Source organism: Colletes latitarsis, chromosome 3, assembly GCF_051014445.1.
Source record: "Colletes latitarsis isolate SP2378_abdomen chromosome 3, iyColLati1, whole genome shotgun sequence".
NCBI classification, from domain to species: domain Eukaryota; kingdom Metazoa; phylum Arthropoda; class Insecta; order Hymenoptera; family Colletidae; genus Colletes; species Colletes latitarsis.
In genome coordinates, this window is record NC_135136.1 from 42959046 (window position 1) to 42985066 (window position 26021).

Below are 26021 nucleotides of genomic sequence, written 5' to 3' on the forward strand. Positions count from 1 at the left end.
AATATTGGAACAAAGTTATGCTGAAATGTTTCCCGACTTTTGCGGCAACGGATGAATTACGTGTTCTAGCGGCGCACAGAAGAGAAACTAACGGAGCGTACGAGCGCGGTACAGAAATTTTTGCATGTTCCTTCACGCACCGACGGCTCATAGCGCAATAAAAGAATTCTCGGTGCTTTCCCGTTTCTTCCGGTCGAACGTCTCATTGTTTCTGCCGGCGAAACACGTCCCGCGAAACTCACCGAGAGACGAATGCACCCCCTGGGGCATACCGGTTTCCGTCTTCGTTCTAATGGGAAACTTGGATTAATTCAACTGGTCTCCTCTGCGAGCATCTCGCGGTTTTCTTTTCCCGGGAAACGCCAACGTGCCTCACGCACAAATACAATTTCTCCGTGACTAAAGGAGTTGTAAAATCAGCGATGCGGTAAAGAAGGGAGCCTCGTCCGGAGAAACAGAAGAAAATGAAATCGTGAAACGGACGAGCAACGCGAGAGAGCGGAGAACGAAGAAAAAGCTCGAAACGACAAGTTTCGAGAGCCATCTACGGGGATAAAGAGAACACGTCGAAATAGCGAATAGGTAGAAGCGAAATGAGCGCGCGCATCGGCCGGTCTCGATATAAGGAACTCGTCGACGCGTCTTTTTCCTCGACTTTTTCATTCGCACCGAGAGGCAGCTGCACCGGCTCCGCATCGATGCACACTCTCGACGTATTGTCGCGTACACCGGAATGCGCGATCGGCTTTACAAGGATCGCTTAGGATTTCTAATTGCAGAAAAGACGATCGCCAGAGCTAACCTAACTAGAGTCGGAGTCAAGGTTTCTTTTGCCCTAGAATTCGGTTTGGTCGAGACCCAACATTTTTCTGTAATAACAAACAAAAGAAAGGGTTAACGAAGTCGAGAACCACAGTTTCGCAAGAAACAATTCAACTCCTCCCGAGTCGATAACTGTGCCAGAGGTCGTAGCCTCTATCTAATCGCGTCCCTGCACCGCTGTGCAACGAATAACATGTATAAAAGGCCGCCAGTATCTCAAAGTCCCTCAGTTGCGATCGAATCTCGTCGGTCCAGCGCGAAATTCGATCTCGAAATGTTGAAATTTTCTCTGTGGTTAACGACGTTCGTCGTATTCGCGTCGTCGACGGAGGGGCCGATCTGCATGCAAAACAATGGCTACACGGTGTGCCATCGCGAAGGTGCGCTCGTGGACGTGACGCAACAAGAGTTCGAGGACGAGCTCGAGATCTTCGAATTGAATCTGCTGGCTATTCGAGAGAACGCGTTCAAAAACTTGACGACCGTAAAACTGAACTTGGATATAGGAAACAACATTTCCGTGGTGAATCGAGAGTCCTTTCGCGGACTGGAGAAATTAGAGCGGCTCAGGTTGGAGACGAACCAGGTGGCGTTGTCGGCGAATCTGTTCGCCGAATTGAAACAATTGCGATCTCTATCTTTGATGTTGAACAAGATAAACGTCGTACCAAAAGATTCGTTCGCTGGATTGACGGAATTGATGTGGCTGAGTCTGAGCTACAACGACATCGAATCGATCGAGGAGGGATCGTTTTCCGGATTGTCCTCGTCTATGGCCTTTCTATGGCTGAACAATAACAAAATCGCTAGCATCGAGACGGGCAGTTTCAGCAATATGCCAAAGCTGAGGAGTCTCCACTTGCAGAATAATCTACTGACCGTCATTCAACCTGGAACCTTTCGGGGATTGCACAAACTGGATGGTCTGTTTCTCAGAGAAAACCGACTGTCCAGCATCTCTAAAATGGACTTGAAGGGACTCGTCGATCTAAGGATTTTGAATCTCCAGCGAAACGAGATTTCCGACATCGAGTCCGGAGCTTTCGCGAACTTGGGTCAACTGGAACAGTTGGATCTTAAAAAGAACCAGCTGTCCCGCGTCGCGTCTGGGATGTTCAACGGATTGAAAAGTTTAAATAAACTCGATCTATCGATAAACAAGATTGGTACCGTGGAAACAGGTGCGTTCGATGGTCTCCTCGCGTTAAAGAATGTAAATCTCATGTACAATAATATTAGCAACGTCGACAAAATAAATTACGGTCTACCGCCTTTGGCAATTTTGCACACGTAACGAGGAAACGATTAACCATTTTCTAAAGATCGATTCCTCGTGTTTTTTACTTCGCCTTGTAGAAAGAATGATGTAAAGTTTCGAATAAAGAATCGAGTTTGTCACCGTCTCTGTTCCCTGATACGGACATCGTTCCAAGTCGTGCGATCCTTTCCGGCATTTTGTTTTCGAGGAACGCCGCCGTAGAATGGTGTCATGTTTCTGTGATATCGCTAATCGCGTTAAATAAACGCTGAACTTCGCTTCTATAATCGGCTGTTCTTATTCTCTCAGTTTTTATCAACGAGAAAACGAGAACGCGTGCCATACACGGGTCAACTGTCGTGCCAGAGACAAGATTAAACAACTAATTAATTATAACGAATCAGAGTCGCATATTATCTGAATTAAATTATAGAAATAGTCTGATAACATACAATGTCGTTCGTACAATACACATCCAAGCCTTATCGTTTTTAATCACAGAATGCGTATGTTCGTTCGTTTTTTATAATGAAAATAAAATGCATATTTTTCGAAGCACGATTCTCGTCGAAATACAGGCTGTTCGACCCTGGGAAAAATTTTAATGAGAGATTCCAGACGCCAAAATAAGACGAAAATCAAGAATGTCAATTTGTCAATGGAGGCTTCGTTAAAAAGTTATTAACGTTTAAAGTTCCGCCCGTACTGAATTTTTTTTCTCGAAAGTGCGTAGGAATTCGGGGGTATGTCTATTCACCAAAAATGTTTACAATTGACCCCCGCAACCGAAAATAATTTTTCGAAAACGATTTGAAACTTTTTTTTTCCGTCGAAAAATTTCACACATTCTGGAATTTTTTTCTCGAAAATGGGTAGGATTTCGGGGGTATGTCTATTCACCAAAAATGTTTACAATTGACCCCCGCAACTGAAAATAATTTTTCCAGACCGATTTGAAACTTTTTTTTTCCGTCGAAAAACTTCACACCTGGAATTTTTTTCTCGAAAATGGGTAGGATTTCGGGGGTATGTCTATTCACCAAAAATGTTTATAATTACCCCCCGCAACTGAAAATAATTTTTCCAAAACGATTTGAAACTTTTTCTTTCCGCCGAAAAATTTCAAACCTTCTCGAATTTTTTTCTCGAAAATGGGTAGGATTTCGGGGGTATGTCTATTCACCAAAAATGATTGTAATTGATCCCTACAACCGAAAATAATTTTTCCAAAACGATTTGAAATTTTTTTTTTCCGTCGAAAAATTTCACACCTTCTGGAATTTTTTTCTCGAAAATGGGTAGGATTTCGGGGGTATGTCTATTCACCAAAAATGTTTATAATTACCCCCCGCAACTGAAAATAATTTTTCCAAAACGATTTGAAATTTTTTTTTTCCGTCGAAAAATTTCACACCTTCTGGAATTTTTTTCTCGAAAATGGGTAGGATTTCGGGGGTATGTCTATTCACCAAAAATGTTTACAATTGACCCCCGCAACTGAAAATAATTTTTCCAGACCGATTTGAAACTTTTTTTTTCCGTCGAAAAATTTCACACCTTCTGGAATTTTTTTCTCGAAAATGGGTAGGATTTCGGGGGTATGTCTATTCACCAAAAATGATTGTAATTGATCCCCGCAACTGAAAATAATTTTTCCAAAACGATTTGAAACTTTTGAATTTAATTGTTAATAACTTTTTAACGAAGCCTCAGTCGAGAAATTGATATTCTTGATTTTCGTCTTATTTTGGCCTCTAGAATCCAACATTAAAATTTTTCCCACGTGTTACTAAACACCCTGTATATCGTATTGCAGCGTTTTAAAAGTCTACTTTATTATTGCACAAGGCATTTACGTAGATGAGGAATAATGTAATGGCTCCGGCGAGTATGCGGTTGAAAATGGTCGAATGCGAGCAACGTTCGATGAAGCTGCCGTTACGCCATAATACCGTAAAACGGATATTATTTATAGGCCCACAGAATGCAGAATGTAACTGCCTACATTGAAAACTGCATTCTAACCAACCTGCCCGCCGACGACGACCTAGTTATGCATCGGCATACTCGAATTTCTACTTGCAGACATCTATCGATAAAGTATTACATCCCGAAATGCTCGTAATCGCGTTCCCTTAGATACTCTTTCCACAAAACGGAAAATATTCACGATAACCTACAAAATTTTCCACCGAACGACCTTTTGGCAGCAATTCTATGCACCGCTGAAAGTATCAAGTCTATGGAAAATATCTTACTATTCCTTTTCTGCATATTTCTCGCGAGTTCGCGTTAATCCGACCTACAACCATTCGACGAGATTCGTGGACGAGGAAAGCGAGAACCGACACGAGTTTGGATTTAGCCTAATGGCCTGGAACCAGACGGGACAACGATCCTCGTAGTTGCTCGAATCGAGTGGAAAGTCCAGTAAAATGGTTAGACGAACGTACGAAGGAAATGCGAGTAGAGTGTTTCGTAAGCTTTAGAGGGAAAGGAAAGATATTAATTTTTATTAATAACAAGGTGAAATTTCGTGAAGTTCCTAATTAATTCTACATAGCAAAGAAATTAAATATTACTAAGTATCGAAAAATTTGAATGGAAAAGTGTCATCCACGAGCGAGAACTCGTCCTTTTTGCTTCTTTGAATAACGCAAATGCAAAAACGTAAAACGCATACGAGGTTTTACAGTATAAACGAACAATTTGCGTTGGGGATATTTGTCTCGGTCGCGACGATTACCGCGAGCGTAACGCTTGAATTTGTAATTATAATTAAACGCTTCCAGGCAGGAGGAATTTTTTTCTCTCGGCAAGAGCAGTTAACCGGAGAAATTAATTACACCGATGCACCGGATGCAGTCGATGCAGCGACGATTAAGCCGCTATGAGCCACGCGGGACACACACCGTCCGTCGTTTTTTGCACTTCCTTTTAAACTAACCCAAATAAACATTATTTTCTCATGCCGCCGTGTCTCGTCACACCGAAATAGTAACGGTGACGGTCTTGATCAGCGAACGACGATCGCGCCAATCATTGTTCGATGGTATTTAGGAGACATCCTATTTTCAGACCACTATTTTTATTTAAACGACTATCGCGAGACGTTTGCGAACCTTGTTGAATCGAGTCGTTGCATCGTCCAACAGCACCGAGATTTTCACACCCAATTAATTAGTCATTCACTGTTGCACGTTATAACCCACAAGTCACTACGGTCACCGGTTGTAAATTAAATTTCTCGACTATTTTTAACAGACAATAATCGAGTAATAATACAGGCCGTTCGGCCACCCGTGGGAAAAATTTTAATGGCGGATTCTAGAGGCCAAAATAAGACGAAAATCAAGAATATCAATTTGTTGATGGAGGCTTAAACAGATATTAACAATTAAATTTGAAAATTTCAAATCGTTCTAAAAAAATTATTTCCAGCTAGTGTGGTTAATTATAATCATTTTTGGTCATTATACATACCCCCGAAATCCTGTCCACTTTCTAGAAAAAAATTCGAGAAGGTGTGGAATTTTTCAACAAAATTAAAAGTTTCAAATCGTTCTAAAAAAATTATTTTCAGTTGCAGGGGACAAGTACAATCATTTTTGGTCATTATACATACCCCCGAAATCCTGTCCACTTTCTAGAAAAAAATTCGAGAAGGTGTGGAATTTTTCAACAAAATTAAAAATTTCAAATCGTTCTAAAAAAATTATTTTCAGTTGCAGGGGACAAGTACAATCATTTTTGGTCATTATACATACCCCCGAAATCCTATCCACTTTCGAGAAAAAAATTCGAGAAGGTGTGACATTTTTCGAGAAAAATAAAAATTTCAAATCGTTCTAAAAAAATTATATTTAGTTACAGGGGCCAATTACAATCATTTTTGGTCATTACACATACCCCCGAAATCCTATCCACTTTCGAGAAAAAAATTCGAGAAGGTGTGAAATTTTTCGACGAAATTAAAAAATTTCAAATCGTTCTAAAAAAATTATATTTAGTTACAGGGGCCAATTACAATCATTTTTGGTCATTATACATATCCCCGAAATCCTATCCACTTTCGAGAAAAAAATTCGAGAAGGTGTGAAATTTTTCGACGAAATTAAAAAATTTCAAATCGTTCTAAAAAAATTATATTTAGTTACAGGGGCCAATTACAATCACTTTTGGTCATTATACATACCCCCGAAATCCTACGCATTTTTGAGAAAAAAATTCAGTACTGGCGGAACTTTAAACATTAATAACTTTTTAACGAAGCCTCCATCGACAAATTGGTATTCTTGATTTTCGTCTTATTTTGTCGTCTAGAATCTCCCATTAAAATTTTTCCCAGGGGTAGCCGAATACCTTGTATAAAATAATACGAAATTTGATGAACAATTTCTTTTGGGAATCATAGTGAAATGAAGTTTCTATTACGGCTCGATACGGCCTTGAGATACGAGCATCCGCCCCATTCGAGAGTTAATTAATAGTTACGTGTCAGCCGTATCTTTTACTAGGAAATGGGAATAACGACCCGCCGTTGAACGGTTATTTGGCTAGGAACTTGGTCGAATCGTGCAACGGCCGCGTGCAAGCAACGGTACTGTTCCCGCCATTGTTGAAAACCCACGAGCATTGATTTAAAACGAAGACGACGAATTTGTGCGTCAAACGACGCTCAGCATCGTGTTCTATAAAAGCCGTGCCGGAGGTAAGCAAGACCGATTGGAAAACTGCAAGGAATTCGATGACGTCGAACCGATCGAAAAGGAAACGGTTGATATTCATCCTGACGAGAGCTGCACGATTCGCTTTTGTTTCTACGACCGATCATGAACGGTGTCAGAACGCCATATCAACCATTTAACGAGCTTGTCTCCATTAACTCTCATTTCCCTAACGTTATTTTCGGAACATGTATACTTCCGGACTTCATAACCAACCGTTACGAACACATGTTTCAGAAATATTAACAGGGTATTCTACTATACGAAGTGAACTTTTATATAAACTTTCTTTAAGAATCTTAAATCTCAAGTGAAATTTACAAGGTCTGTTTATACGAGAAATGTCGCTTTAAAAGATGGTCGTTCACGGCGGCCATGTTGTTTATTCGAAACGAGCGAGATTCGTAATTGGAACGAGTTAGGTTATGTCGAATGCAAACTGCTCGATCGAAGCTGAGATCCGGAAGACGGATATGGTAAAGATCGCCGAAATGGCAGATCGAGGAATGCTTTCTATCGCTTTCTATCGCAATGCCGACGGGTAGAAAAGGAAAGTGGCGAGGAACGAACCTGAGAATCGAAATACGCAGAGAAAGGGTTAAACGCAAGCGTCTGGACATTCCGGAACCTTTTCCCATGCACGTGCGCGCGTCCACGTTGAAATCCGTGTCGCCCGGTTGTTTCGTGATTGCGCAAAAATCATTTGCATGACAATGAAGCACGGCCGCGTGCCGGATAGTTTAACTCGTCGCGCGAAACAAAAAATGCGCAACGCCTGAAAAGCATCAACGCGTTATGAGAAACCACGCGCGACGGATGAAACCCGTCGGTTCGCATTTCACCCAAACTTTTTCTCGTTTGCTAAACCTTCGTACAGAGAACCAAGGGTTATTTTCAACTAATCTTTTCCGATACTCTGTAAAAGGAAATTCTTGTTCGATATAAAAATAGTCACAAGCCCTAACTTTACAACGAAATAACCATATGCCGTTTTTTCCCGACCCTTCTACAAGACACAAACACCTGTGCCAATAACGCAAAACAGGCGGACGTGCTACCGTGAAAGTTTCTCCAACCGCACAGCTGTACAAGCAAAATTGACCAAAGAAATACTATATACAGGGTGTTCAGCCATTCCTGGGAAAAATTTTAATGAGGGATTCTAGAGGCCAAACTAAGACGAAAATCAAGAATACCACTTTATTCGTGAAGGCTTCGTTAAAAAGTTATTAACGTTTAAAGTTCTACCCATTCTGAATTTTTTTCTCGAAAATGCGCAAGATTTCGGGGTTATGTCTATTCACCAAAAATGATTGTAATTGACCCCTGCAACTGAAAATAATTTTTCCAAAACGATTTGAAATTTTCATTTTTCTCGAAAAATGTCACACCTTCTCGAATTTTTTTCTCGAAAGTGCGTAGGATTTCGGGGTTATGTCTATTCACCAAAAATGATTGTAATTGACCCCTGCAACTGAAAATAATTTTTCCAAAACGATTTGAAATTTTCATTTTTCTCGAAAAATGTCACACCTTCTCGAATTTTTTTCTCGAAAGTGCGTAGGATTTCGTGGTTATGTCTATTCACCAAAAATGATTGTAATTGACCCCTGTAACTAAATATAATTTTTTTAGAACGATTTGAAATTTTTTAATTTCGTCTAAAAATTTCACACCTTCTCGAATTTTTTTCTCGAAAGTGGATAGGATTTCGGGGGTATGTATAATGACCAAAAATGATTGTAATTGGTCCCTGTAACTAAATATAATTTTTTTAGAACGATTTGAAACTTTTAATTTTTTCGAAAAATGTCACACCTTCTCGAATTTTTTTCTCGAAAATGCGTAGGATTTCGGGGGTATGTATAATGACCAAAAATGATTGTAATTGGTCCCTGTAACTAAATATAATTTTTTTAGAACGATTTGAAACTTTTAATTTTTTCGAAAAATGTCACACCTTCTCGAATTTTTTTCTCGAAAATGCGTAGGATTTCGGGGGTATGTATAATGACCAAAAATGATTGTAATTGACCCCTGTAACTAAATATAATTTTTTTAGAACGATTTGAAATTTTTATTTTTCTCGAAAAATGTCACACCTTCTCGAATTTTTTTTTCGAAAGTGCGTAGGATTTCGGGGGTATGTATAATGACCAAAAATGATTGTAATTGACCCCTGCAACTGAAAATAATTTTTCCAAAACGATTTGAAATTTTTATTTTTCTCGAAAAATGTCACACCTTCTCGAATTTTTTTCTCGAAAGTGGGTAGGAATTCGAGGGTATGTATAATGACCAAAAATGATTGTAATTGACCCCTGTAACTAAATATAATTTTTTTAGAACGATTTGAAATTTTTATTTTTTTCGAAAAATGTCACACCTTCTCGAATTTTTTTCTCGAAAGTGCGTAGGATTTCGGGGTTATGTCTATTCACGAAAAATGATTGTAATTGACCCCTGTAACTAAATATAATTTTTTTAGAACGATTTGAAATTTTTTAATTTTGTCGGAAAATTTCGTCTTCTCGAATTTTTTTCTCGAAAGCGCGCAGGATTTCGTGGGTATCTATAATGACCAAAAATGATTATAATTAACCACACTAGCTGGAAATAATTTTTTTAGAACGATTTGAAATTTTCAAATTTAATTGTTAATATCTGTTTAACGAAGCCTCCATCAACAAATTGATATTCTTGATTTTCGTCTTATTTCGACCTCTAGAATCCCCCATTAAAATTTTTCCCACGGTTGGCCGAACACCCTGTATACTTAATAAAGGTATAAACGCAGTAAATACACTGGCCGATTCGAGTTTAATATTCATTTAACAGTTACTTCGGAAATATTTCGTAAAAATTACTCGATCTTTGTACGAACAAGATCTTTCTCGTTGGTAGCGATCGTTCATACACTTTTGCAACATGTTCGTTTGTAGACACAATGGGCGCAACGTGTGAGGTGGCGGTTCAATTAATTGCCCGGTTATCTTTGACACCAGTCTAATTACCGTTAAAAGTACCTGCAGCCAATTGCTGTCAGATACCAGCCATTGCTGCGACGCGTCGTCCTTCGACCAATATGCAAATAAAATCCACGTTTTAACGATCGTGTTAGGTTGTTCAGCTCGAAATATCGAATTCCAAAGATACCGGCTCGATTACATTTTAACCAAACTAAAATGCAGAGAATAAAACAGTCTAAATTCAGCTAAACAGTGTATGGAAATTGGTACAATGTACATCTTTATACGCAGGACCATTGGAAACGGCCAGATACGATTTCAAGACGTTCACAGACACGTTAATTGCCCACGCAATGTCGATAACGGCGTTCAATTAATTCGTAACTATCTTATTACCTCTGCGACTCTTATCGACAAGGATCTACGATGCTCGATTAAGATTGCCGCGAAAGTGTACGGAATATCGTGCCGTGAAAGATTATCGCGAACGCCTCTCAGAGGAAAGAACAAGTGCACAAATGCAACGATATTTTTTATTCGAAACAATAAATCCTTTGTGCTAAGGTTTCGAAGAAAAATTCTCAAATCGTGTAGCACGAGATCTGCGAGAGTTCTGACGATGTGGCGGGAATCCACCCACTCCCAAGGAAATAGACCCGACCATTTCTATTTACATGTCTCGGTTACACGGCTGTACTACTTTCAAATGATAATTCAACGTATTGCATTATGTTTACGTTTAACTCTTGCTCTTCTAGAGCCACATAGATGCTCTCGTTGTCGTACGCGTACTTTCTAACGCCCGACAAATTTTCCATCCTTCGTTACACCGCCAAGGTGATCGTAAAACATTACGACCAGTTGCTTTGGCAATGAAACGAAAGATGGGCCCGTTATTCTCCGTTTTCGAATTGTTCCAAGGGGTTTCCATCGAGACGAGCACGCTCAGAGCAGGCCACTAAAATTCACTGTGGTCGCAGCGAGAAGGAACGGAGGGTGACGGTGAGAGAGCAGGTCAAAACTCGATTCTGTCGAGGATCGACCCGGCAGGTAGTCGACGCGTTCGTTTTCCGTTTAGCGATGCCTGACAGCGAAACGCGTGAAAATCCGATTTCCTGGCAACGAGCTAAATCTTGGCGAACGACATCGTCGAGCCACTGCGTCGACTCGATCGCGAAAGGCTTAGCTTCCGGGTAATTTCTGCCCTCGATCGGTCACAGGTTTTCAAGTATCTCGGACCGAGGATTCGAGCGTTGCTATTGGACGATATTCAAAAACGGTTGACATTACCGCGAGACGCGGTTCCACGATGTCTTATCGCGAAACGCACTGGAATACGCGACGATTGACAAAGCCGGCTGTCCCATTCACGGACGTAATCGCGAAATCACCGATAACAGGAATGCGCGCGACGCAAATAACAAGAAAGATAGACGCTACCAATATTGTTCGACGTCGAAGGACCTCGAGTGCCTTTGGAGGTTACATTACCAGCTCGCAACGCAGCTCTACGGCTCGCAGGAAATCGTTTAGGATGTCGGATGGAATAAGACGATTACTCACCGTACGATGTACGTTCACGACTTTCCTCCTGGGCACACTTTCCTTCGGCCGATCCAACTACAAACTCGCGACGAAAAAAAGGATAACCGAATAAACTGAACACGACCAGGACGAACACAATACACTCACGAGTCACAAAACAGACTGAAGTTGAAGCTCTGCCTCTGGCTGGGCACCTACCGTCGACGTTGCTACGAGACGACTAACGCAACCCTGCCGCCCTCTGTCGACGAGAAACTAAATTCTCGCGGCTCTAATTCTGCCCGCCATATTTCGAATCTATACTTTTCTTACATCTTTCGTATCATTGTTATTGTTCGATTATAATCCTTATAGAAAGTGAAATATAGATAGAATTATTATTATTACGTAGACTATTCAACAAGCACGAACGTAAATATATTTGCAACGCTCTGTTTATTTTATTACGCTTTAAATAACATTTCATACATTAACGAAATTATATAAATATTTATAAGATATACCATCTTTGGTTCTGGTTGTATTTGCTGGCATTAAATTACAGGACACCCAACGTTATCACTCGAAATGTATTCATAACGTATTAGGAAAATCCCCGAAGAAAATCTGTACCTAAAATTTATATTCCTTTGCATAGGACGAACGACCGCTACCTTTGCACCTTTTAGTCCCTTTTGAAAGGACAAGGTTATACCTGTGTAAGCGTCCATGGAACCTTCGCCACTATGCTTTATTGCTATAATTATGGCTGTAAACTTAATTTTGTACCGTTCCGAAACGTAATTTTCAAGCAACGCTAACAAGACTCGTATCCTGGTAATTAGTTTCAAGGTTAGAATGTTGCACTTTCGTCGGTGTAATATACATATATTTCGACGCGAAGGAAAGAAAGACGACCTTGGAATTTCAAGAAACGATGAACGATAAACTCGTTTAAAAGTTTTATCGTACCAACATCGGCAACTCCGATCCCTGTTATCGGGCCTTTCGTATAATTTAAATCACAATAAAGTTTCGATTACTAGTTAAAAAGAATTATCGGTCGTTATTTCAATACGTGCCATACAGTGACGAGTTTTCTAGGGTTCTGGAGCACGGAGAACCAGTGCAGCCTCTCCGTTGAGCCTCTGACTCCTTTACCGACAGCGACTTTACCAATGGGAACGTCTTTCGATTTATAGGTCGACGTAACCGAGTCTTCGCTGTCGCTCGGATGATCCCCGTTGCTCGTAGGAGCTTCGCCAGGCAGAGTCTGAAGCATTCGACGAAATCGTTTACTTTTAATTTTAATTTACTTTGTCGTTTAATCTTTGCGCTCTGAGTTCCAAAGACCTAGAAATTTTCAAACTTTGTATCTGTCCGCACCTTGCTGCACAGCACCACGAGAAATTGCACGATCTCGAGTTGCTGGTACGACACATCGAACGTTAACGTTTCATTAAATTCCGGTTGCAAATTCGCGCGAACGAATTTCGTTTTCTTCTTCTTCATCTTTTGACCCGTCCTCGCGTTCAGCATCAATACCCTGACATAAGGATCTGGAAAATAAGGCATAGATACCCGCAATCCCACCCACTTTCGAGAAAAAAATTCGAGGTGTGAAGTTTTTCGACAAAATTCAAAAATTTCAAATCGTTCTGGAAAAATTATTTTCGGTTGCGGGGGTCAATTACAATCATTTTTGGTCATTAGACATACCCTCGAAATCCTACCCACTTTCGAGAAAAAAATTCTTTACCGAAAGTATACTGTGTGGCCGGAAATGTTTGTATAACTTTTTAACGAAGCCTCAATCGACAAATCGGTATTCTTGATTTTCGTTTTATTTTGGTCTCAAAAATCTCCCATTAAAATTGTTCCCCTGGATGGCCACCCTATGTTTTATTATTTTAGTTTGATACTCACTGAAATCTTTCGCGCTCGACAACGCTGGCGTAATCTTGACGTCGCGCAGTTTCATAACGTTTATAGTCAGTCTCTGAGCTGTGGGTAAGTAACTCACGCCTAATAAAATATTTCCAAACTCCTGGAAAACAAAATAAATTTCATATCTCTGAATTTTCGTATTAACGATTCGCTGGTTGCACGATAGTACCAAATTGGACGGCTTCATTTTGAAATTGAACATGTGGATCTCCGGGCTTTGCAGGATGTGCTTCACCTCCCTGATCGACACCTTCAAATTACACAATTCCGTGTCGTTGGCGTACCTATCGTGATCGTACGTCGCGAAGTCAAGGATCCACTCCTATAAAAGAGGCGATCGGGTTGCCATAAATACGGGGAATCTTTCGCGAAGCCAGAAGGAGCACGTCGTTTCTAGGACAGGTAATTGTTTTCGTAACGGTATGACGAAACACGCGATCCGCGTTGCGTAAAATATATTTGCATCGCGTACATGCGGGTACGTTCTCGTAGTTGGTAAAATCGCTTTTTTCCGCGAACGACTTTCGTGGACAAAAAGGCAGAAAAGAAAAGAAAACGTCACGTCGATTATTTAAGATTGTACCGTTGTACAATAGAAATGCACGCGCAATGCTCGTCGTAGAAACGTTTTAACTTATACTGGGTGACGTGTTTCGCGACCTTGAATTAAAAGCAACACTGAAACGCGCGCAACGCAAAGATAAAAACGTATCTACGTACTCGCGTACCTTAGCTTCGTGGGGCTTAACGTTCGCCACGACAAAAGTCTCTTTGAAAATCGGACTGGCCGAATGCCTCACACCTCTCGTTCGAAAACTGTGCAACTTTTGCCGTTTCCTGTGACTCCACGATTGCTTCATAATGGTTAGAGCCACGTACGGCTCCAACGTGCAGTTGTATTGCTTTGGAGGAAGACCAGACAACGCCTGTACACCATTAAATCTTTCAATTTCCAATTGCTCGACTGCTTCCACTTATTTAAATAGGAAAGGGAAATTATTTAATACCTCGATGCCGACGACGAGTTTCCCGGTGACGGCCTCCTCGTATGGCGGCAGGTACTGCAAGCTCAACGTTAATTCCGTCGGGAATTCCTTCTGTTTCTTGTCTGGTTTTTGCTTGTTCTTTTGCACCAAGTTCTGCAACGCGTACGGTATATGGATGCAAGATGCGATATATCGCGATTAAAACTGAATCTAGTACGGATAGCGAAAGTTACCAGGGTGGACGAGGTATTGGTGTAGTCGAACTGAGCATTGTTGGAGTTCCAGGAAGCTCCTTGGTTCGTGGTCACGTTCTCGTTGACCGTACCTACGTAAATTTTTAAATAAGATCCAACTTCTTTTTATTTTAATCGAAGCGAAACGACGATCGATACTGTCGTAAATGGGTGACAATTATTTGTAAGCGGTACAGCGTAACGGCCGTGGCGAGCAAACAAGTCGTAAGAATAATTAAATACGGTACCATTGGTGCTCTCTTCGTAGAGGCTACCCAACCTCCATGACCTGTAGCTGACATCGTTCAACTTGGCGTTTTCATTTTCTCTGCTCTTGACACGCAACGGCAGACTATTCGTGTCCCTCTCTGCAAGGAATTATTCATACCATTGATTATGCAATTTGTAAATAGCCGAGATGGATGCGCCGCTATCCGGTCAAAGATTCGCTTCACTCGTTAATTACGTACGTGTTCCATTTAGCGCTCGACGAACGGAGTCGAGGACTAATTCGCAATCGCGTACATAACGTCTGCCGTCGAAGGCTTTTTAATCGTTTCGATTCGATCAGGATTTACCGAATCCTTTTGCGCGGTCAGGATGGGCGTTTCCATCGCGGCGCTATCGGAAGGCTGCGTGCGGTTTGTTTGCAGGATGACATGCCTAATTACGTAACATCGCGGAGGAAACGAAGAAAACGTCGCGAGCGTGTGTGTATAAATATAAATGTGCGAACAATGGCGTAATGTATCAGCCACGTATACGCGCGGATTCATGGTGCAGGAATCCAAGCTTCCTTCCTTTCAGAGGAACACAACGTTCTTTGTCGCATAAATTGCGTTTCGGATACGATGGGACGCGATCGACCCCTTAACGCTCATATTTTCCCAAGAACGATCGGTTTTCTGTATTGGTTTGTTGTATCTAACGTATAGTTTGTAGGGAAACAAGTACTGTTATCCCTTAAACTGTTAAATTAAACAAATATAGTTTTTCAAAGCAGTCAGACTCGGGCATAAGCGTTAAGGGGTTAAATATGATTAACTTTTGTTATTTAAGGTGTTACGTAATCGCGTTGGGGAGGCGTCTCGTTCGAGTAGCAGTCGAAACTCGAGCAATCGAGCTTGAATAACCGATTACAGGATTCTGGGAATGCTCTTGTAAATCTCCAGCGATTTACAGTACCGTGTTACGGGGGAGTGGAAGATTTCCACCCCTTTTATTTCGGAGGACACGGAGTCCAGTCGTTACGAAACGCAGCTCCCGAAAGAGCGTTGCGTCGAGCGATTATTTTTCTCCGTATGCGTTTCACGGACGCCAGAACATGTGCACGGAAGCAGAGGCCGCAATCGCGTCGGGAGAATTAAATATTACTAGCCCGAGGCTCAGCTGCCAGACGCCTCCGCGTTTAATCGACGATAATTAGCTTGCACGAATTCGAACGGCCGGTAAAATGTGCTGGGTAGGATTATGCAAATTCTAAATACGATGGAACGCCTCGTTTGTCGAGATAGCACTCGTGGATAGATTAGAAGACGGTCAGACTCGAATAAAGCGGAGCTTACTTCGTTTCCTGACGCACTCGTATCCAAGGCATCCTGGCGTGAGAAAGCACGCGATCACGAGCAACACGACGACGATGGTCAGCGCCGCTGCGACGATGATGATGATTCGGCCCCACGGGCCAAAAATGTCATCGTACACCATTCACTGGAAACGCACGTTCGAGGTTACCGTCGGAGCACAAGCGTACACGGACGAGTTGGATAGATCATCGACGAGAGACTGATCGATCAGCCTTTGTTCGATCATTTTCGAACGCGGTATCGAATCGAGTCATTAAAAACCGAGACGTTGCTTTCGACGCTTAACGACGCAGCGGCGAATTTCTCGAAGATTCTATATGCATTGTACCTCGACACGTTCACTGTCCGGTCTTTTAGCGGTGTATCCAAAAGCATGGCGCTATGACCCATATACGGGTCGTAGACAACGAACACGAATGCACCCTATATCGCTTAATACTTCGACCAGGATCTTACGAAAATTCGCCACTGTACGTCGTTCCCCTTTTACTTTAAAAACATGCTCGGTATAGGCGTGAATAAACTTTAAGAAACTTGTTTGTTTTTTGCAATCGAACGAACGTGACAGGTGCTTCGCAAGGTGTGTAATCAGGTGTTACGTCGTCGAAAAGGTTAACAAAACGTTAATCGATAAGTGACAAAAAGATTCGACTTGAAACAATTGATCTTTGCAATTTAATGATGTTTTCTCGAACAAATTCACAAATCCTCCCCCCAGCCCTTGAAGTATTACCATGTTTGTAGAGGTCTTCTGCCTTTCATCGATCGCTAGTACTACAAAGGTCGAATAAAGTGGTCAACTATTACTGTAGTTACAGAAAAGCAAAAATATAACATTCATACGTATTGGACACGAGTCACGTTTGTCGCGTTACACCTGTCGCGGCAGTTGTCGCGCGACAGGGGCGCGAAAAATAAGCCACGTTAGCGCGTAGAACGCTTTGTGCTTTTCCTAGATGGTCGCGGAAAAAAAAGAACGGTACGCGCGACTCCGGAGAAATCCCGGGGAGCCTTTGCACTTGTTTTTCTTCCCTTTTTCACTCGCGGTTGGCATAGAGCACCTGTCACGGGAAACGTGCAAACAACGACCGAAGAACAGCATATGGCCGGCTCGAATCGAACCGACGTTTTTCGCCAATGTCTCTTTCGACGCGGTTCTACTAGAAAAAGGAATGACATCGACAATAACGCTCTTTGGTTTCCGCGCGTTACGTGCGCCATTCTTGGTACGCGACGCGGTTCGGAGCTTTATCAAAAGTGAATCGCGATGTCACCGTAAAAAGTTCCCTCGTTTCTTGTATATTTCTTTTTCTTTTTTTCTTAGGATCACCGTTCCCATCCACTTCCTCGTTCCGTAATCGCGGGGGTCTCGTGTCGTTCGGGTGTTCTCCGGGAGGACGATACTCACTCGACCAAAAGAATGTTCCATGACGACGACCGTGGTCGCGGTCGAACCATTCGCGATATTCGCGACGTCAGCGCGGTGACAAGTTTACCGAAAGGACGATTAATCGGTCGCCGCGCGCGTCCTTCGTTGCTTGAAACAGCGACTTCGTGCGCTATCGTCAACTCCCGGTGAACGACAAACGCAACGCACGAGCCTGCATAGAACGCGGAACGTGCTATCTACGCGTGCCCCTCTCCAGCCATCGACGACTCTGCCTATTTCGCCGATAGCTGGCGGTACGCGACTCGACCGTTTCAAAACAAACATTGCCCGGCCGAAACAAACAACGGGCTATTACACCTTTTTTTACGAGCTGCAACGTTTCTTCGATCGTCGTATTATTAAACTGCGATAATCGCAAAGAGAAAAAAAGCCAGACCTGTTCTATAAACAGTCTCGACGATGGCCTTAAACGGCAAATATTATTCGGACCACCTTGACACGAATTGCTTTGCCTCCGCGTATGAACGTTTAGAAAACGCAACTCCGGTGTTTTTTATTCTATAACATTACGAACAAACCTTCGAGCGAGGAATGGGAAAAGGTTCGACGTCGATCCGACCATGGGACGGAAAGTTCTTCGCGTAAAACTAATCGTAAACGTGCTCTGTACACGTGACCATTCGTATCTCGAAAATTAACGAAGGTAGAAAAAATATGTCCTCGTTCTATCGTCGGTACCGTTAAGTCGAGCACCGATAGACACCCACAGGGCCGTGACACGATAAGACCGGAAGAGACGACGTGCCCCTCTGCGCTGTGTCGCGATTGCTTGCAATTACAAAAACATCAAACATATTTTCTATCTCTTTCCGCCGCGGTCTGAAAGAAGCGCATTCTCGTCGCGCGTGCGTTTCAAACCGAGCTTGGTCAAACAACGGTTAAACGGTCTCGTTGAATACGAGAAAGGAAACGAAGATTTCTAGTTGCCATTGAAAATAACACCGATCGAGTAACCAAGTTTCACTTTTGTTGCTCGATCGAGCGGACGTGTAATTTCCGGCGTCTTCCGGGTGAATCTTTAAACGACCGCATACGGACATCCACGCAAGCCCTTTTGTCATTCGTTGGTTCTTCTTTAAAGGGAATCGAATTAATATTCAAACGTTGTACAGTTTTCATCTGATCGCGGTATAGTTTTCTCCGTTAGAAATCAGTCGTTCAAACACATATACATATACAGGGTGTTTGGTCAACCCTGGGAAAAATTGTAATGAGAGATTCTATACGCCAAAGTAGAATGAAAATCAAGAATACCTTTTTGTTGATAGAGGATTCGTTAAAAAGTTATTAACGTTTAAAGTCCCGCCTATACTGAATTTTTTTCTCGAATATGCGCAGGATTTCGGGGGTATGTGTAATGACCAAAAATGATTGTAATTGACCCCTGCAACTGAAAATAATTTTTCCAAAACGATTCGAAACTTTTTAATTTTGTCGAAAAATTTCACACCTTCTGGAATTTTTTTCTCAAAAGTGCGTAGGATTTCGAGGGTGTGTGTAATGACCAAAAATGATTGTAATTGACCCCTGCAACTGAAAATAATTTTTCCAAAACGATTTGAAACTTTTTAATTTTGTCGAAAAATTTCACACCTTCTGGAATTTTTTTCTCAAAAGTGCGTAGGATTTCGAGGGTATGTGTAATGACCAAAAATGATTGTAATTGACCCCTGCAACTGAAAATAATTTTTCCAAAACGATTCGAAACTTTTTAATTTTGTCGAAAAATTTCACACCTTCTGGAATTTTTTTCTTAAAAGTGCGTAGGATTTCGAGGGTATGTGTAATGACCAAAAATGATTGTAATTGACCCCCGCAACTGAAAATAATTTTTCCAAAACGATTTGAAACTTTTTAATTTTGTCGAAAAATTTCACACCTTCTGGAATTTTTTTCTCAAAAGTGCGTAGGATTTCGAGGGTATGTGTAATGACCAAAAATGATTGCAATTGACCCCTGCAACTGAAAATAATTTTTCCAAAACGATTTGAAACTTTTTAATTTTGTCGAAAAATTTCACACCTTCTGGAATTTTTTTCTCGAAAGTGCGTAGGATTTCGAGGGTATTTGTAATGACCAAAAATGATTGTAATTGACCCCCGCAACCGAAAATAATTTTTTCTGATCGATTTGAAACTTTTTTTTTCCGCCGAAAAATTTCACACCTTCTGGAATTTTGTTTTCGAAAGTGGGTAGGATTTCGGAGGTATGTCTATTGACCAAAAATGATTGTAATTGATCCTTACAACCGAAAATAATTTTTCCGGAACGATTTGAAATTTTTTCATTTAATTGCTAATAATTTTTTAACGAAGCCTCAGTCAAGAAATTGATATTCTTAATTTTCGCCTTATTTTGACCCCTAAAATCTTCCATTAAAATTTTTCCAAGGGATGGCCGTACACCCTGTATATGCACTCGACCGACTACCCCATATCTCTTCGTTTCTAGCAGGCCTGAGACGAAACAATCCCCTTTTCTTTTCTGCCTTCTTATGATCTTTTCTCAGTTCCTCCGCTAGCAAAGCACGCCCCACAGTCTGTAAAACAAGCATAGAAAAACGTTAGCTTTGTCTGTTATGCCTGGAAAACGGGATCGAAATTTGCGTCTGGTCAGTCGGGGGAAAGAGAGGAAAAGGAGAGAGAGAGTTCATCCCCGATCCCATGGACGGTCGTTCGGACTCTGTGACCTCGTTCCCCGATCCCCGATCCCCCGATCCGCGATCGACGACGACTCCTTTCACTCGAGGACTTCTTTCCGGTGGTCTTTCTCGCACGCGGTTGCATTCTATCGCGCCTCGACTGGCATCAGTTCGCCGGAGTAGGCCGACTCGAAGCCCGCGTTCGTTACCTGCCAGCTCCGCTCTTTAGATTTCACTTTCATGTAAGTATAACATACACGGTAAACGTTTTCGCGTCTCCCGGGCGTCCAAGGAATCGATGGACGTCGATTCTTCGAGTGCACAGCTCGTGTACCTCTCTGCCCTAACTTCCATCGGTACAAGGTCCTCGCGTTTCGAGTCACACATCTGTTATCTCTGATTTCCAGAGCAATTCTCCGTGTTATATCGTTGCTCGTAAATAAACGATCGGAACAGAAGGCATCAACGAGTCGAATCATTCGAGATTTCATCAGCGTGGGAACGATGCGACTGGACACCTAAATAAAAAGGAATACGAGCGTTAGAGGATCCTTCCGATGAAAAGATGTCGAGCACGAAGGACGTGCTGATAACGATATGCGTTCTGCTGTTCCTCTGCGATCGTAAGTGCTAGTTAATTCAAACGCCGTATCCGTCCTTAGCCTACTTCTGGGAGAATCTCGTAATAATCCTCGATCATAGTCCGACTGTCTCGGTGCTCGTCGTTTAGACGGCTTACGTAAATTCGGATTTCAATAACGATTGCATAAAGTTAGCGTAGGGAAACGGAATCCGAGAGAAATCTGGCTTTTTCTTCGCTTTGAATCTCTTTTTATCCTAATTTAAAACGGAATTAATCGTTTCAGATGCTGCCTGCCTCATTGTCCCGGAAGAACTGCCCACGATACTTTCGCTGATCTATTCGAATATCCCGCCGATTAAGAAAGGTAACGGCGATCTCGACGCCTCCGATATTTTCCTGTCGTTTATTCTCGATCGGTTTTCCCCCGGTGGAATTTTTATTTTCTTAAGTAATCTCGAACGTCTCGCGCCAACGACCACTTTCACCGTCCAGCACCTGGGACGCTTGGCAATTACGCGCGAGCAAACCCGTGAACTTTGTCTCGATCTCTCTTTCGTTACTTTTTCTGGTTCTGCGAAACAGGTACCGATTCGAGACTCGGAGTGGGTTTTCGACTGGGTCAGCACGCTGATTTTCAAGTGCTCGTCGAACTGGGACCGCAAACCGAAACGGACCCGATCGGTAATGTCGACACCAAGAGGCGCCGCGACGTGAGTTCTGGAATCTTTCAGCTTTTCTATTCCGTTTCACGATCAGAGTGGGTCAAATTCTTATTCGATTGTTTTAATTCCGATCACAGGCGATGCTCAGTGCCGCGATGAAAGGAGAACTCGGACCGTTGGCTCAAGCAGTCGCAAAGTATCAAATGGAACGAAAATTCCAGAGGGAATTGGAAAAATTGAAGAAAACTGAAGAGAAGGCTAACGCGGTAGCCATCGAGGAAAATGACGTTAAAAAGGTGGATATAATTAATCGCCTACGGATAACGCGCGTAGAAATTAATGGGGAAAACTCGAACTGAATTTTGCTATGGCTTTTTTAGTCTACAGGCAGCGATTGGTTGGCACAATGGAGCAAAGAAATGGTGAAACCGTCCAAGGACAACGCATCGGTGGAAGATATTTCCAATGGAAAGGGTTTCTCGCCATCTTTGAAAAGCAAAACTGTACAGAGAATAGGAAGACCTCCTGTTTCGTCGAGCGGTGGACAAAGTACAATCTCGGATCTGGAAAACTTGTACAAGCAACAAAGTGATAAAAAGAGCGAGTGACTTTGTTTCTCGCGAATCTAGTACATAGTTATTAGACACGTATGGCAAAATTGGTTGGTAAACTGCCTCTGTGCCAAAGGACTTTTACTCTCGGTTGCCAAAATAGCGTATCACATTTACGGAAGCTTGTATCTTTTAATAATTAATAATTACGAGCGATGCTTAGAATTCTAAGCATAATAATGTGTATTTAACAAACATGATAACTGTGAAATAATTGTACAGCTGTGACGTCGACTCGTTCATTAAAAAACACACACGATTTTATCGATGGCAGATAATAACTTTTTCGTAAAACCGCAGACGAGGTATACGAGCAAACCTTTCACCCAATGTATTCTTTCGGCCCATTTTTCTGTACGGTCCAGAATCGATTAAGATTGTTTAAAGATTTCAATCGCTGCATGTCAACTTCATACAGAATACCTACTCGACGATGGTGTGAATTAAACAATTATAAATAAAACTTGGCATTGTTTAATATTCCAACGCAATAGTTTGAACAATTGTTAACAATATGTGGTATATGAATGATGAAAGGGCCCATCAGTATGCGTAAATAATAATTTTTCGCGAAATAATTTGTCCATCGGACGCGTAAAGATGGCTGACACACGCTGTGCTCTCCCCACTCCGCCGTCACGCATTAGCACCTCGTGCGGAGACTTACGTGTCTCATTCTCGCGGGGGGGTCCAAGGGTGGCGGAACTCCTGGCTTCGTGGGTACCCCGGGATCATCCTAGGCTGACCAGTGGCGACCAGGAGGACCAGGGCTGACCACTACTGACCAGTGCTGACCAGTGCTGACCAGTACTGACCACTACTGACCAGTCGCTGACCAGTGATAAGTACTGCTTAAATATCCCCTCTCTCTCTTATTTTTCTGATTTGAAGCTTGTTCGTTCATGTTTGACTATGGTTTGATGCAAAATTGGGTTTGTTGAATTTATCGGTTTTCGTTTCGTTACTGTGAATGTATCCGTCATTTTTGACATACAATGAGATATTCTATGGGCTGATACTTCTGGTATTTTGACAATTGTTGCGTTAACTTGACCATATGTGACTTTGAAAGAAAATGGTTCTCTATGGGGTATTTCTTTCAATCGTTTACTGTTTCTGTTTCCAATTCTTTCCTGAACTCGTATCTGTCTTTGTCGATTACTCTGAATTTTTATTTCTATTTTGTTTGCGAAATTGTTTTGTCGATTTCACTACTTGTGATATTAGTTGAATCTGATTTGGTAAAATGTTTCTCATTTCGTATATTTTTACTGGTCAGCTAAGTTCATCAGCATCGTCTGTCAATTAGTCTGAATTTTTATTTTGACTTTATTTCTGAAATTCTTCTGTCGTTTTGACTCAGTGTATTTAATATATATTGACTGACATTGTTTTATTTATTAATATTTTGTGTATTCTATGTAGGAATAATTCACAGGTAGATTGGATAGGGTTTATTAAATTTTCCTTAATATGATACTAACACAAGTATTAGTTTCTGTTCCAGGTCAGATCTATTACAGATCGATTCCAAGGACATCGAGGGAAGACGCCACAACCGCCGAGGGATTCATCCGCCGAGGGAGTCATCCGCCGAGGGACATTTAGTTCCAAGTAAATTAGATTTAAGCTTCGTCGCGAATCTTAAAATTAACGTCGAAGATTTCTTTCTTGTACATATTTTCGCGTTTTACCAAGCAATTATTCAATAAGTAGCTTCTCGTTTTCTCGTTCCCCCGTTTCTAGCTTCGATCACCGCTGTTTCATCGATTGAAACATGTGATCGGCCGTGTATCTGGTCCTACAGATCTAATCGCCTTCCCTTGGTAAGCTTGATTGAGGGAAAACGGCACTTCGCTGGAAGGTGTGGAGTTTCCGTATTCTGCGGAAACGCATACCTTCCAGCGGAAGTCGACCCCGTTTCAGGTACTCTCTCTTTTGTCAGACAACCTAAGTCGGGTCCTTCGGGCTCCCGGCGGGTTGCGTTGGAGAAATGGAGACCTCGACTCGGGGTTGCAGTTCTCTGTTTTCTTGTTGAGATCGAGTTAGCAAGGGCAGTAGGTTCGATCCTCGGATCCGCTGCACGGTTCAGCATCGCGTCGCGTCGAGTCGCGTATCCCACGATTTAGCTTCATCCCTCTTTTTAACCACATAATTGCTTGGTACAACTAAATCAAGGAACTTTGTTTCCTTCTAGCGTCCGTAGTTTAGCTTCAAGTTGATTAGACTTGAGCTTCGACGTTAATTTTAAGTCCCTATCGTATGCGTCTCCCAATGTTACCAAGTAATTATTTAACAAGTAGCTTCTCTCGACTCGTTCTCTCGTTTCTTGCTTCGGTCACCACTGTTTCGTCGAACGAAACATGTGATCGGCCGTCCAGCTTGTCCGAAAGATCTAGTCGCCTGCCAATGATAGATCGATTTCTAGAAATAGAAATCAATCTACCAAGGGTAGTGTCGATTCGATCCGAAGATCTGCTGCACGGTTCAGCATCGCGTCGCGTCGCGTATCCCACAATTTAGCTTCACTCCTTTTTCAATAAAATAATTACTTGGTACATTTAGTCTTAGGCTTCGACGCGCGTACGTATCAAGTAATTCTTTCACCAACTAGCTTCTCGTTCCCTCGTTTCTCGTTCCGATCACCACTGCTTTGATGTAGAAAGCAAGTGATCGGCCGTTTAGCTCGTCCGAAGGGCCAGTTGCCGTCCTCTGGCGAGACGATCCAAGGGAAAGGGTATTTCGGCCCTAGAGGGGATCAGGGACTGTTCCTGTCTAGGGTAGCCCCGACTCACGCTCCCTCTCTCTGTCAGACGTCCCGAGTTGGGTCCATTTGGCTCCCAACAGGATGCTTGGGGGAAATGGGGAACCTCTGTGTCGGGTGCGTCGATTCCCTTCCCCTTCGATCGGACTTGCTAAGAGGCAACGGAGCTGACCCTTTTGACCAGTTACTCGGTTCGCGTGTCGCGCATCTCGCTCCTTGCACTATTGCATAGTGCATCGCGTCGTATCGCGTCGCGTATCCCATAATTTAGCTTCATTCCATTTTAAACGAAACAATTACTTGGTACAACTAAACTAGAAGATCGAAGGAGCATTGCTTCCTCCTATCTCTCTAGTTTAGTAATCTAGCTTGTAAGAATGTAAAAGGGAGATCGATGGAACTTTGATTCCATCTATCTCCCTTCGGGTCTCCACTCGCAGCAACCTCCACGTGGTGAGACCTGGTAATCGGTGTTTCTTACGACCAAAAATCCTCCCCAAGGATTCTTGGTCGCAAGTAACACCGAGCTAATGGCTGCGAATTTAGAATTGTTTCTTGATATACAGGGAAAAAATTTAATGGGGGATTCTAGAAGCAAAAACAAGACGAAAATCAAGAATACCAATTTCTCGACTGAGGCTTCGTTAAAAAGTTATTAACAATTAAATTAAAAAGTTTTAAATCGTTTTGGAAAAATTATTTTCGATTGCGGGGGTCAATTAGAATCATTTTTGGTCAATAGACATACCCTTGAATTCCTACGCACTTTCGAGAAAAAAATTCGAGCAGGTGTGAAATTTTTCGACAAAATTAAAAAGTTTCAAATCATTCTAAAAAAATTATTTTCAGTTGCGGTGGTCAATTACAATCATTTTTGGTGAATAGACATACCCTCGAAATCCTACGCACTTTCGAGAAAAAAATTCAGTATGGACGGAACTTTAAAAGTTAATAACTTTTTAACGAAGCCTCCATCAACAAATTGGTATCCTTGATTTTCGTCTTATTTTGGCCTTTAGAATCCCCCAGAACTAAACTTTTGTAAAATTTAAGAATGTACGGGCCTTAAATACTTTAATACTCTTGCAAGGGAACATATCCAAGTTGATTTAATATGGAATAAGAATTCAACGCCGTTCACGATGAGAAAGGGAACCAAGTATGTCGAGAATTACTTACTTAGGAGTAATCCAAATCTGAATCGATCTCTATTCGACGAATGCATCTAAATTTGTATGAAAACTGCTCGATGATTACA

At 41.9% G+C, this 26021-nt stretch overlaps 4 protein-coding genes across 11 annotated transcripts in view; 2 read left to right on the forward strand and 2 right to left on the reverse strand.

The window, feature by feature from the left end:
- The window catches only part of Wdr62 (WD repeat domain 62), a 74273-nt gene extending 62707 nt beyond the window's left edge, over positions 1-11566 (reverse strand). For 2 of the 5 annotated variants that reach the window (XM_076762644.1, XM_076762640.1), the window contains exon 1: positions 11340-11557. The gene's annotated coding sequence lies outside the window, so the exon portion shown is untranslated. Of the gene's footprint in view, positions 1-11339 lie in introns of all 5 variants that reach the window. The other 3 variants (XM_076762643.1, XM_076762642.1, XM_076762645.1) reach the window with 3 other exon arrangements.
- On the forward strand, positions 1029-2421 carry LOC143340215 (uncharacterized). Its single transcript, XM_076761900.1, has one exon. It carries the CDS (start codon positions 1097-1099, stop codon positions 2114-2116), a length of 1020 nt encoding a protein of 339 aa, XP_076618015.1. The 5' UTR covers positions 1029-1096; the 3' UTR covers positions 2117-2421.
- Positions 11567-11716: 150 nt separating the features above from the next.
- Syt20 (synaptotagmin 20) lies at positions 11717-17657 on the reverse strand. Of its 2 annotated transcripts, none has more exons than XM_076762649.1 (10): positions 17461-17657; positions 16032-16176; positions 14715-14834; positions 14467-14558; positions 14255-14386; positions 13976-14173; positions 13417-13569; positions 13227-13347; positions 12687-12859; positions 11717-12573 (listed from the first exon to the last, which is right to left on the reverse strand). In XM_076762649.1, exons 2-10 carry the CDS (start codon positions 16171-16173, stop codon positions 12367-12369), a joined length of 1338 nt encoding a protein of 445 aa, XP_076618764.1. In that variant the 5' UTR covers positions 16174-16176; positions 17461-17657; the 3' UTR covers positions 11717-12366. The 2 variants fall into 2 exon arrangements, with proteins under 2 accessions (XP_076618764.1, XP_076618765.1); XM_076762650.1 differs by having other exon boundaries at positions 17383-17472.
- On the forward strand, positions 13541-22298 carry Snsl (snustorr snarlik). 3 transcript variants are annotated; one of them, XM_076762652.1, is made up of 6 exons: positions 13541-13649; positions 20551-20766; positions 21010-21090; positions 21309-21436; positions 21526-21684; positions 21769-22298. In XM_076762652.1, the coding sequence occupies exons 2-6, from the start codon at positions 20709-20711 to the stop codon at positions 21994-21996; spliced, it is 654 nt and encodes a 217-aa protein (XP_076618767.1). In that variant the 5' UTR covers positions 13541-13649; positions 20551-20708; the 3' UTR covers positions 21997-22298. The 3 variants fall into 3 exon arrangements, with proteins under 3 accessions (XP_076618767.1, XP_076618768.1, XP_076618766.1); XM_076762653.1 differs by lacking the exon at positions 13541-13649 and adding an exon at positions 18057-18451; XM_076762651.1 differs by lacking the exon at positions 13541-13649 and adding an exon at positions 20057-20385.
- The last annotated feature ends 3723 nt before the right edge of the window (positions 22299-26021 follow it).